The 10,758-nt window shown below is 40.3% G+C and overlaps 1 protein-coding gene across 1 annotated transcript; it reads left to right on the top strand.

The window, feature by feature from the left end:
- Positions 1-211: 211 nt before the first annotated feature.
- fzd6 (frizzled class receptor 6) lies at positions 212-10,605 on the top strand. The gene is made up of 8 exons (XM_020634693.3): positions 212-367; positions 1,454-1,860; positions 6,007-6,203; positions 6,294-6,873; positions 7,066-7,485; positions 8,166-8,314; positions 8,404-8,823; positions 9,015-10,605. The coding sequence occupies exons 2-8, from the start codon at positions 1,675-1,677 to the stop codon at positions 9,184-9,186; spliced, it is 2,124 nt and encodes a 707-aa protein (XP_020490349.1). The 5' UTR covers positions 212-367; positions 1,454-1,674; the 3' UTR covers positions 9,187-10,605.
- Positions 10,606-10,758: the final 153 nt, after the last annotated feature.

The raw sequence follows: 10,758 nt of genomic DNA, 5'->3' as shown, positions 1-10,758 counted from the left end.
ACTATAATCAGGCTAGTATGTAGTTGACACTATTCTACGTTTCAAAGTGTGGAAGGTCTATCAAACACAACTTAACCTACACAATATATATATTCATCAATTTCTACCAGAGCTGGGTTTTTTTTTTTTTTTTTGCAGAGCTGTTTTATGCATGGCTGTAAAATAAATCATGGCTCACTGCCGTTCATGCATGAGAACATTTCCAACTGCACTTGAAGGCATCTTCACTACACAGCGACCAGGCTGAAAAAGACGAAGGAACTGTGTTGAGTTTATCGCAGGAAACACGCTTCCAGATTCCCTACGGAAATATGGAGGCTCGTTTGTCCTTGTAGTCAACTTTTACACAAACAACTTGGAAGTTAGGGTAAGTGTTTGTGTTTTGTATTTTTACCCTTAAAGTTGTGCATTTAACTTTCCTTACCGAAGTTGTTCCGGGCCCCCGTCCCATAATGGCAGTGACCAGAGCAGGGATATTTACTGCACTCTCTCCCCGCGTTTGGTAACTCATTCACGGTAAAACAGCATTGCTGCCTTCAGATTGACGAACTATTATTAGAAGTTAGCATTATCGGGAATACCGACGGCAAATACTACGTATAGAAATGTATTAAAGATGTAACACATGTTCATGTCTGTTTGCTACATGGAAACTGTTGATGGTTCGTGTCAATACTTAGCTTACGTTTTTAAATCATTGCTTAAATGCTAACCCAAAAGTTAATGCTAGTAATCAAATATGACTCCCTTGTTATTATACACTTGTTTAGCTGTAGGAACTAAAAGCTACTTTGTTGAAGGTTGTTACTTGAGCGACTTTGAACATTGATTTGGTAAAGTTAGGTGAACTCTTATCATTCGTAGACAAAAAAAATAGTAGCCTACAGTATCATCTTTAGAAAGTCAACAACTCCTTTTACTCTTTTAACATTATACACACATTGTATGCTAGTATACTGAAAATGACATGTCATGAATGAGTCCTGCACATACAGCATATTCATAGGGCTAGCATTACACATGCCAATGAGTGCATTAGAAACTGACAACTTTATGTTCATCAGCAAGCTCAGACTCATAGTGAAACATCCTGGATATTTAGCATTCTCCACCCTCTGTAATACATGCACTTCAAGTCTGTACTAGGATTTGTTGAATGTTGGTCCCTTCATTTTGTTATACTGATACAAAACAGAACCTCTCAACTGAATTCCTGAGGCCTCTAGGGAACTGTAAAGGTGCCTAGAATAACTTAACTATCAATTTGATTAGCTTTTATCTTCCCGCTGTCTTACAAATAGGGTTGTAATTAATTGCTTTGATGTTAGGGCTTCAGTCTGCATTTGCAATTTAGTTTTAAATACAGTAATGTCGAAAATATCAATTAGTGAAAAAGGAGTTGTTGTAAAGCAGAAAGAATAAACCTATTTCAATTTGAATTCTTTATTCGCAGAGCTGTGGGTTTCCTATCCTTCCTGGAGAATGATGGGAAAATTCTACTTTCTCCAGCGCCCAATGGGTCTACTAAGATGACCCCAGGAGAAATGAACTGTAGATGACATTGTGAGCTCGGGGAATTCAAAGCTTTGACCAAAATATCCGCACAGTGAGCCAAAAAGAAACCTGTTCTACTTGGATTCACTCACGCACATTCCTTCCCAATCGGCCGCTGCAATGTTGATGCCAGGACCACTGTGGGCCTGCCTGACTTTGATATGGGCGGTGGGCTCCAGTGCCCACAGCTTGTTTACCTGTGAGCCCATCAATGTGTTTCGCTGCCTGGGGATGCCCTACAACATGACCTTCTTTCCCAACATGATGGAGCACTACGACCAGGATATGGCAGCCAGTAAGATGGAGGTGAGCTCTCATAATGTTGGAGACATTATTATATATCAGTATCCCCTTTTAACTTGCACATATTCTTGCTGGCTTGCTGCTAAGCAGATGAATCAGTCAGTAAAATATGAAGCAACTTTTTAAACACTTGTTATTTTTCTAGGTAAACTTATTTATAAGGCTTGATGTGTAAAATATAAATTTCTGCCTTTTAGCCAATCAATACAAGTGATTCTGTGAGTCAGAACAGTTAATGGCTATATACCAAGCCTTGCTAAATATGGATAAAACCAACATATCTTTAAGTTTTAATGGCTGTCCCAACATGTTGTATTGATCTTAAATGCTGAACTGGAAGAAAGCTATAAAGCTGTCCAATATGATTCATGGAATATAGGCAAAATCATTTTTGAGGGATTTCCCAGCTGCCTGTCCTTCCAAAAAATTCTCATAAATCTGGGTTTCCTTGGAGATTTTTAATCATATTGTCCTAGTAAAGAAATCTCTGATTTAAAATAAAACTAGTAATTCAGGTCACATTTGAAGTAGATGATTATCATCTCAAAAGAATTGCTTTGATAAGTGCTATTAGTGGCTCCAGTTTATTCATTTCATTTTCTGTCTGCCTGCTGATGAGCTTTTTGATTGAACTATAATAACTTTTTGATGCTCATCATCAACAATGTTGTCTAGCCCTATATCTTGTTTGAAAATATATAGATATCAAAAAAATTCTATATATTGCCTAGCATATGATATATGAATATCGTGACCAAGAAGTAAGACTTATTAGCTTTAACTTTCTGAATAGACTGCAAACATGATGGGTTGGTATTAAATATAGAAAGGAGGCTAACGTCTTCAATTGCTTATGATATGCATCCCTACACTGCCTGTTAAAAAGGGCAAAATATATTGTATCAATTCCAGTCAGTGATTGCAATGGCAGCACTTACACGTCACTCAACAGCTGTAATGGGATGCCCACCCCATCACAACATTTAGACACCGTTTGAACTAATGAATAGAACAATTATGTTTAAACCTCTTTAAAAATGTCTACTTTCTTACTAAAAAAAGAAATGTAGGATAATTCATGTATCAGCATTTAGCAATGCTAAACAGGTTACATCAAATCTTAGTGACAATCTCTCCAGATATCACTTTCTACATTACGCTTGATTTTCAACATGCATTCCAGCTAATTTTTGTCTTGTATCTCATCTCAGCAGGGAACTCGGGTTCTCTAGTTTTTGCAATATGTCTTGGCATTCCTGAAAGCCAGGGTTTGGGTTACACACATTTGGTGTCAGAGCATTGAGAATGAACAGTGATGTGTTGAGGGAGTCCTTTGTGTGGCATCTGGCAAAGGTAGCAGGCTAGCAGGTATCAGCCTTTTATTTCACAGTAAACTTTACCACAGGCAACTTTATCGACTTTGTTGTGAAGGGCCTTTGATTTCTGGAGGAAGGGGGGGGGACACACCTAGTCTCACGCAAAGTCACCCAGCATACCACAATGAGAGTATTCTCTGTTAATCACTCACTCATTGTCCCCCCTGTACACTGTCTCCCAGGTGACAGGATTACACTCTCTGGCCTGTACTCAACATCACATAGCTGTCTTAGAAAGTGTGCTATGGTATATCTAAAAGCCATGATGCTGTATTCAAGCCCACTTCTTCTAGCATGGGCTCAGTCAGGCCTATCAGTAGGATTTTCCGGACGAGGGCTAACCCTAGTCCCAGATTCCACAAGTATGCCAGCTTTTGAAAAAGAGAGGTTTGACGTGATAGAATACAAAGAGACTGCAAAGACCTTTTGATGTAATGCAATGGACAGAGAACATTTGAAGTCATAACGTTTTGGTAAAAGTTTCTAAATTATATTCTGACCTTTTATTTGATTTGTTAATTGAAAAGCTTTGCCAGTGAATACACTGCAGAGGATTTTACTCCTAGGAGCAAATCAGCTAAACTTCTACCATGATTCTGGTTGAAGTTTCTAAAACCAGGGCAGTTTTCACAGTAACTCTAGCATAAACCAGATAAAGGTCAGATTGTTGAGTAATGGGGAGCTCATTGAGAAGGAGTCCAGGACCTCCAGAGGAGAGAAACAAGGACGCTTACTGTCAACCCAGGCCCAAGAGACACGGGCCTACTGCCAGACTGGATTTCAGGAGATAAAAAAAGAGGAAACCTTGAATAGTGGACTGTGTTGTAGTGTGTGTGTGTTTTTTGTCTCTAAATATTTGCAGAAAAGAGTTTAGTTTAATCATTTATTTGAATCAGGGACAGTAAACAAAAAAAACATTAGTCTCAGAAGAGAAGAGATGCTTTGTACCAGATTTAGCTAGCTAGCTAATTTCCATCTGTTGTCCCTGGGCAGATGATGGCAACAGCAAAATACAAATCAACCAGTCACACACACACACACATACACACACACACACACGCACACGCACGCATTTCATAAGAGAGAAAAAAGACATAGAACAATTCACAGATATTAAAACATTATGTACAAGTTCCCCTGAGAGATCTAAAAGGTTGTCGAGATGACACATTAATGCTGACAAGACTGGTTACTTAAAATCCATTTTTTGACTTCCCGGGTGAAAGTGCAGAGGTTTGTACAAAGTTTAAGACTAGTTGGAAGACTATTCCATTTTTTAATGGCTTTAAAATCTATTTGTTTCAGTATGATAACAGTCTATGCAGTTTAAACAAAGTCTCCCAATACTCTTGAAATGTTCCACATTGTGTTGGTGTAGTTCAGAGTGAAAAACCTCCTGAGTAAGTAGAAGCATTTAGATCTTGACATTTTTAACTGGAATGAAGTTGTATATCGTGTTCGCTGTGTCATTGGTATATCTGTGCTGTTGTCAAATTTATATCTATAAAAAAAAAACTCAACAACCTTGTGCATTCCAGCTTTACTGGCCTGTTGACTGTGCACTCATTTCCTGCCACCTACACCACACCCGCCCCCCACCTCTCAGTCCTCAAGCCCTTCACCAGTGTGTTGAAACGGAAGGCCGTGATTCCCAGCTGTTGAATGGACTCCTTTGTGTGGCTCCCTAGATCTCTGCAGAATAACAAGATGAAGTTAATACTTTATAAGGGCAGTGATTCCCATTGTTTTGGATTTGTTACCCCTTACCAAAAAGCATTAGAACACATTGTATATCTAGAATTACCATGTCAACCTAAGTCTTTTTTTTCAGCGGTTAACACGAACAGCTTCAAATGATAAAGCAAAACATGTTTTCACATATGCAGTACTGAACATTTCAGGAAAGGCCAGAATTTCCCAAAGTTGTTATTCACATATGTCTCTCACAGCGTGAAGTTGTCTCTGTTGGACAGGAGGGGGGAGGGGTCTCAGGAGGCAGAGTCAGGAGCAGAGTCAGGAGCTAAATGGCAGTTTTTGCCTTTATATCAGTAGTCTGTGTTATTGGATGAATCCACAGTATCAATGAAAGTGTGGCAACGTTACAGCTCCTTTAGTACTGCATGACAACAGCATCGGTTGATCACTAGTCATGTGACGTATACGTCATCATCACCTAATCATGCCATTACATTTTCCTGATTTTTACCTGATGCGGTAACATATGAGCTCACCCTGACTTCACACAGACATGTTACTTTGGGGCTGGCAGGAAAAGTTCCAAGTGAAGTAGGGGTGTATGTTTATGTCTGAATACAGCAGAAGATGGAATAATAATAAAAAAAGATTGAACATTTGTATTTGTCACATGCCCATACACATGGGCAGTGAAATGCAATGCTCTGCAAGACCATGCAATAATTCTTCAGCAACACTGTACAGCCTGCCAGGTACTGATATATGTAACCTCCGTCTATCATTTTACAACTATCCATCTCAGAACATCATATTTTAAGTTATTTATTCCCATAAGGTGGCCAATGGGATATAAATGGGAAAAAGTCAATGTTTTACACAAGTGGGTTGCAGCGGTATTTTCATCATCTAGCCATATTGCTACTGTCAGCTCCAAATGATCAATTATTTACTTTTCTACCATGGACCTAGTTAGAACATTTTGAGCAAGTCCATTTTTAACTTGTTTTTTGATAAGTTCAAGCATGCAATTTCAAACAGCCTTTCATTTTCTCTGTTTTGATGTAACATTTTTCTCCAGCCGTTCATGCCCCTGGCAAACCTGCGCTGCTCTCCAGATGTCCATCACTTCCTTTGCCAAGCGTTTATCCCACAATGCACCGAGGAGAACCAGGTGATCAGCCCATGCAAAGAGCAGTGCGAGACTGTTCTCTCTGACTGCGAGGAGAATATAAGAATCTTTGGTATCACCTGGCCTCCTGAGCTACAGTGTGACAAGTAAGAAAAAAGCCATTACAGAAAATCAACTGAAGCAACACCTCTGGTTCTCAATAAGTTGAATACAGAATTTGATTTTTGTTTCACCAGGTTGGAGTCATGTGGCTTTCCAGATGGTTTAGAACTTTCTGCAACCACCCCGACTAGCTCCTCATCAGCTAAGAGGGACCTTGGCTTCTGGTGTCCACTGCAGCTGAAGACCAAGCCGGGTCAAGGATCATCTTTCCTGGGTGCCCAGGACTGTTCTCCTCCCTGCTCCAACATGTACTTCAAACCCCATGACATTGAATTTGCAAAGAGCTTCATCGGTATATGCTCCATCATCTGCTTGGGCGCCACACTCTTCACTTTCTTCACTTTCCTCATTGATGTTAAACGATTCCGCTACCCAGAGCGCCCAATCATCTTTTATGCTGTCTGCTACAGCTTTGTTTCCCTCATATACTTCATTGGTTTCCTGCTTGGGAACAATGCAGCCTGCACCAAAGCAGCACACCCTAGTGGAGTGGATACAGTAGTGCTGGGCTCTCAGAGCAGAGGCTGCACTCTGCTTTTTATGCTGCTCTACTTCTTCTCCATTGCTGGAATCGTGTGGTGGGTAATACTCACCATCACCTGGTTCCTAGCAGCCGGACCCAAGTGGAGCTGTGAGGCCATCGAGAAAAAAGCGGTAATGTTTGAAGATTTGAAGAACTACAGATTGTTTGTATCAGAGGCAGAGATAGAAAGAGAAAAATGTAAAGATGTGTAAAATAGACATAGCTCTATATTTAAAATGTGCAAATTCAAGCTATAACAATGAAATGTGGAAAAATGGGAGACATATTTGGAAAATGTGAACCTATGTTTCCTCTGTCTTTAGGTGTGGTTCCACTCTGCTGCCTGGGGGATCCCTGGAGCGCTAACTGTCATGCTGCTGGCTATGAACAAGGTTGAAGGGGACAACATCAGTGGAGTCTGCTTTGTGGGGCTCTATGATCTGGATGCTTTGCGCTACTTTGTTCTGGCTCCTCTGTGTGTGGGTGTCGCAGTCGGCCTCTTTCTCATCCTGGCGGGCATCGTTTCCCTAAACAACGTCCGGCAGGTCATCCAGCATGATGAGCGCAACCAAGAGAAGCTGAAGAAGTTCATGATCCGAATCGGCATATTCAGCTGCCTCTACCTGGTACCACTGGTCACGCTGTTAGCCTGCTACACCTATGAGCAGAGTCACCGCAGCACCTGGGAGAATACGTGGATCAATGACCGCTGTCAGGAGTACAGCATCCCCTGCTCCTATAAGGTAGCTGTGGCTCATTTATTTCTTGGAGGTGATTTGGCTACAGACAAGTTAAGATCAAAGTATTCATAGGAAATATATTTTTTAAGGTTTGTTTTTTGACTTTTTCTGCCTTTATTGTGCGATAGGACAGTTGATAGATTCAGAAATCATCTGAGAGAGTGAGGAATGACATGCAGGAAAGGAGCCACAGCTACTCAATTAGCCATAGCTAATTGTTGTTTAACATATTAATTGCACTTGGTAAAAATGAGACCTGGAGTCTTTTTGTCTTCCTCACAGGAGCTCTTTAGCCTCTGTACATTGGGGGCGCAACTAACCACAGGCTACTGGCGCCCCCTTACTATCTACTGGACTTTGTTGTGTGTCTTTACTTGATTGGTGCAGTTTGTTATTTTCTTATTAATAGAGAACACTGAGTTAATGTTCGAGTTTACGTATATTGTATGTGTACAAAATGAACAAGGTGATGTAGGTGCACATTCAAAGCTTGCAAAATGCTTAAGCATACTTAACTATGTTAAAGAAAGGAGCAAAACTAGCTCGTCATTTGTTAATTGTGAGAATCTGAATCTAAAAGTGATGAAGCATCTGAAGCAATTTTTTCTCATCATTTGTTTAGTTTTGCACTTCAACTAACTACTAAAAGTCTATCTTGATTTGTACACGTCTCTATGTTTTAGACAACAGAGCTTGAACGTCCTGACCTCTCCCTGTTCCTGGTGAAATATCTCATGACACTGGTGGTTGGAATATCTGCGGTGTTCTGGGTCAGCAGCAAAAAGACCTGCTCTGAGTGGGCTTACTTCTTTAATAGGACCCGAAAGAGAGAGTAAGACCGCATCTCTTCTCCTGTAACATGTTCAGGTGACATGAGAAATAAAAGAATGTGACTATACTCTCATGTTTTCTGACCAACAGTCCTATCAGTGAGAGCAGAAGGGTGCTCCAGGAGTCCTGCGAGTTCTTCCTCAAGCACAACAACCGCGTCCAGCACAAGAAGAAACACTACAAGCCAAACTCCCACAAGCTGAAGGTTATCTCAAAGTCAATGGGCACGAGCACTGGTTCTGCCCCCGCCAAGGTTTCCACTGCCCCCGCCACAACCAATCAAGGAACCTCTGTGCTGGGCAATCACGACCCCCATATGCAAGGCTCTCTGTCGGAGGCCTTAAACAGGGAGCACCTAGACAGGGGCACCCCCAGCAGGAGCTCCAGGAGGGGGGAGAGATCGAGAGATCGAGAGAGAGACAGGGAGAGGGGAGAGAGACGTAGCAAGGGGGGGAGCTCCAGTAAGATCAGCAGCCGCTCAGAGAGCATGCACAGAGTCACAGATGGGAGGTGAGTGAGACTGATGCGAAATATGTTAGCTTGAATTCTTGTGTGCTTCATATTATTTATTTCTTTACAGCACGGATGCAAGACTAAAACTAAGTGTGGTATTTTACATGTTAATATAAGAGACATGAAACTAAAACAAAACTGCATGTGGTATAACCATCAGTAATCTCTTATGTGCCCTGGCTGGTTAGGATGACTCCAAGGAACGAGCTGTCAGAGGTCAGGCCGATCCCAAGTGTACCACAGCATCCAGCTTTAAGCCTATCACAGAGCAGCGACATCCAGGACACCACTCACCAGCCAGTGCATCAGGCACCAGAGGAGAGCAAGGTGGAAAAGGACAGCAGCTGCAGAGACTTCTGACCTCCACGATGTATCATCCATCCTTGAACCCAATCGGACAACAGTCACAGATGATGCTGGATCATTTGTCTTCTTCAAACAAAATACACATTAGTGTCATACATCATAAAAGCTCCATACATTAAATCATGATCATTGGTTAGAGTATGGTCACTGAATGTTTAGCCAGCATGATGGCATACCCCCGGGTATTTTTAATGTGGTATTTTTATAACAGTCACAAGATGTGGATTCATTAAGTAAAGCTGACAACTGTGTCTTTCAGTTTTACAAAGCGTTCTTCATTAATTATGGACTATCTGAATGTTACAGCACAGTTGTGTAAACACCTGTACATCTGATGCACGCAAGCAAGCGTGCATTAAAAACATTTGTACTACTGTTTTGTAGATCAACGGCATAGGTTGCATACTAGTCAACATGCATTATTTATGTAAATATACTATTATTTTTATTTTAAACCTTTTTTTAGAACTTAGATCTTACACTGGACTGAGTGATGTTACTTAAGGTCAAGAATAGATATTACCAAATATTCAACTTAAGGAAAGTCTTCACCTGTGGTTATTGTTATTGTTTTTAATGTCCTGATGTTAAAACTGGAGCGGTGGTTTCTCTTTAAACCTCATGTTGCTACTCATCCTTTGCAAAAAGGACATGCTCTTAAAGTGGATATAGTTTGTTTGTAGACCATGTTTGTTTTCAATAACAGAACTTTCACTTCAGGTGTAAATGTGTCTCTTAAAGAAGTGTATGTTGAATTAGGAGAAAGTATAGCTTTATGCATTTTCTTTTACAAGAACATGCCTTCCTTAGAGTAGCTCCTCCTCTTCCAAGAGCTTCAAAGAACCTACATGTGTTTTGCATGTGATGTCAGTCTGTCTTCTCTGCATACATTTCTATGATTTTTAAATAAATTAAGAACTACTACAATCAAAATGCCTTTACACTACTTATCATTAGAAGCAAAACAACTATTTAGTATAAAAAGTCATGAACACAAAAATTAACATGTTAGACTTTGTTCAGGGCTTATTTCTAACACATTTTTCTTCAAATACTTCCAGAACAACTTGTGGGATTTCTTCAACAGCCCTTATGCTGCATTGTCTGTTCTGCTGATGAAGGACTTTTTGTCCTTTCAAGTATCTTACCCTTTTGTATTTGGGATCACAAGACTGTTCTAGTAACACTGATTAAAGAGAAATCCCTGTCTGTTTATTAGATGTACATATATATTCTTATTCTGCACACAGGATGTGGGCCTTTTGTTTAGTATGTAGACATAGTTAAGTCCTCCAGATTCTTTATACGATTTTGATATGTTTTTAATGTCTTTTGTATCGCTGCCTTTCCTGTCAGCTCAGTTTTGTATCAATCCAACTGAATTTGTAATAAAAAAAAGAATTGAATAATAAATGGAAATAGTTTGAGTGGTTAACCAACACTTTATGTTATGACGAGCTAAAGAAAACACATTGAAAAAGGACAATGTGTTGCACATGCACCCCTTTGCTGCCCACATGTTCATCATTAAGGATGCTCAGACATTTTTTTTCCTCGTTTCTGGAA

Source organism: Labrus bergylta, chromosome 8 (genome assembly GCF_963930695.1).
Source record: "Labrus bergylta chromosome 8, fLabBer1.1, whole genome shotgun sequence".
Taxonomy (NCBI): domain Eukaryota; kingdom Metazoa; phylum Chordata; class Actinopteri; order Labriformes; family Labridae; genus Labrus; species Labrus bergylta.
Note: the sequence above shows the minus strand (reverse complement) of the source record. Positions and strands in the feature narration are given on the sequence as shown.

Excerpts from the sequence above, each read along its gene's own strand:
- fzd6 (XM_020634693.3), top strand. The coding sequence starts at position 1,675 with ATGTTGATGCCAGGACCACTGTGGGCCTGCCTGACTTTGATATGGGCG. Across the intron at positions 6,204-6,293 it reads CCTGAGCTACAGTGTGACAA|GTTGGAGTCATGTGGCTTTC; the intron begins GTAAGAAAAAAG and ends TTGTTTCACCAG. Across the intron at positions 8,315-8,403 it reads AATAGGACCCGAAAGAGAGA|TCCTATCAGTGAGAGCAGAA; the intron begins GTAAGACCGCAT and ends TCTGACCAACAG.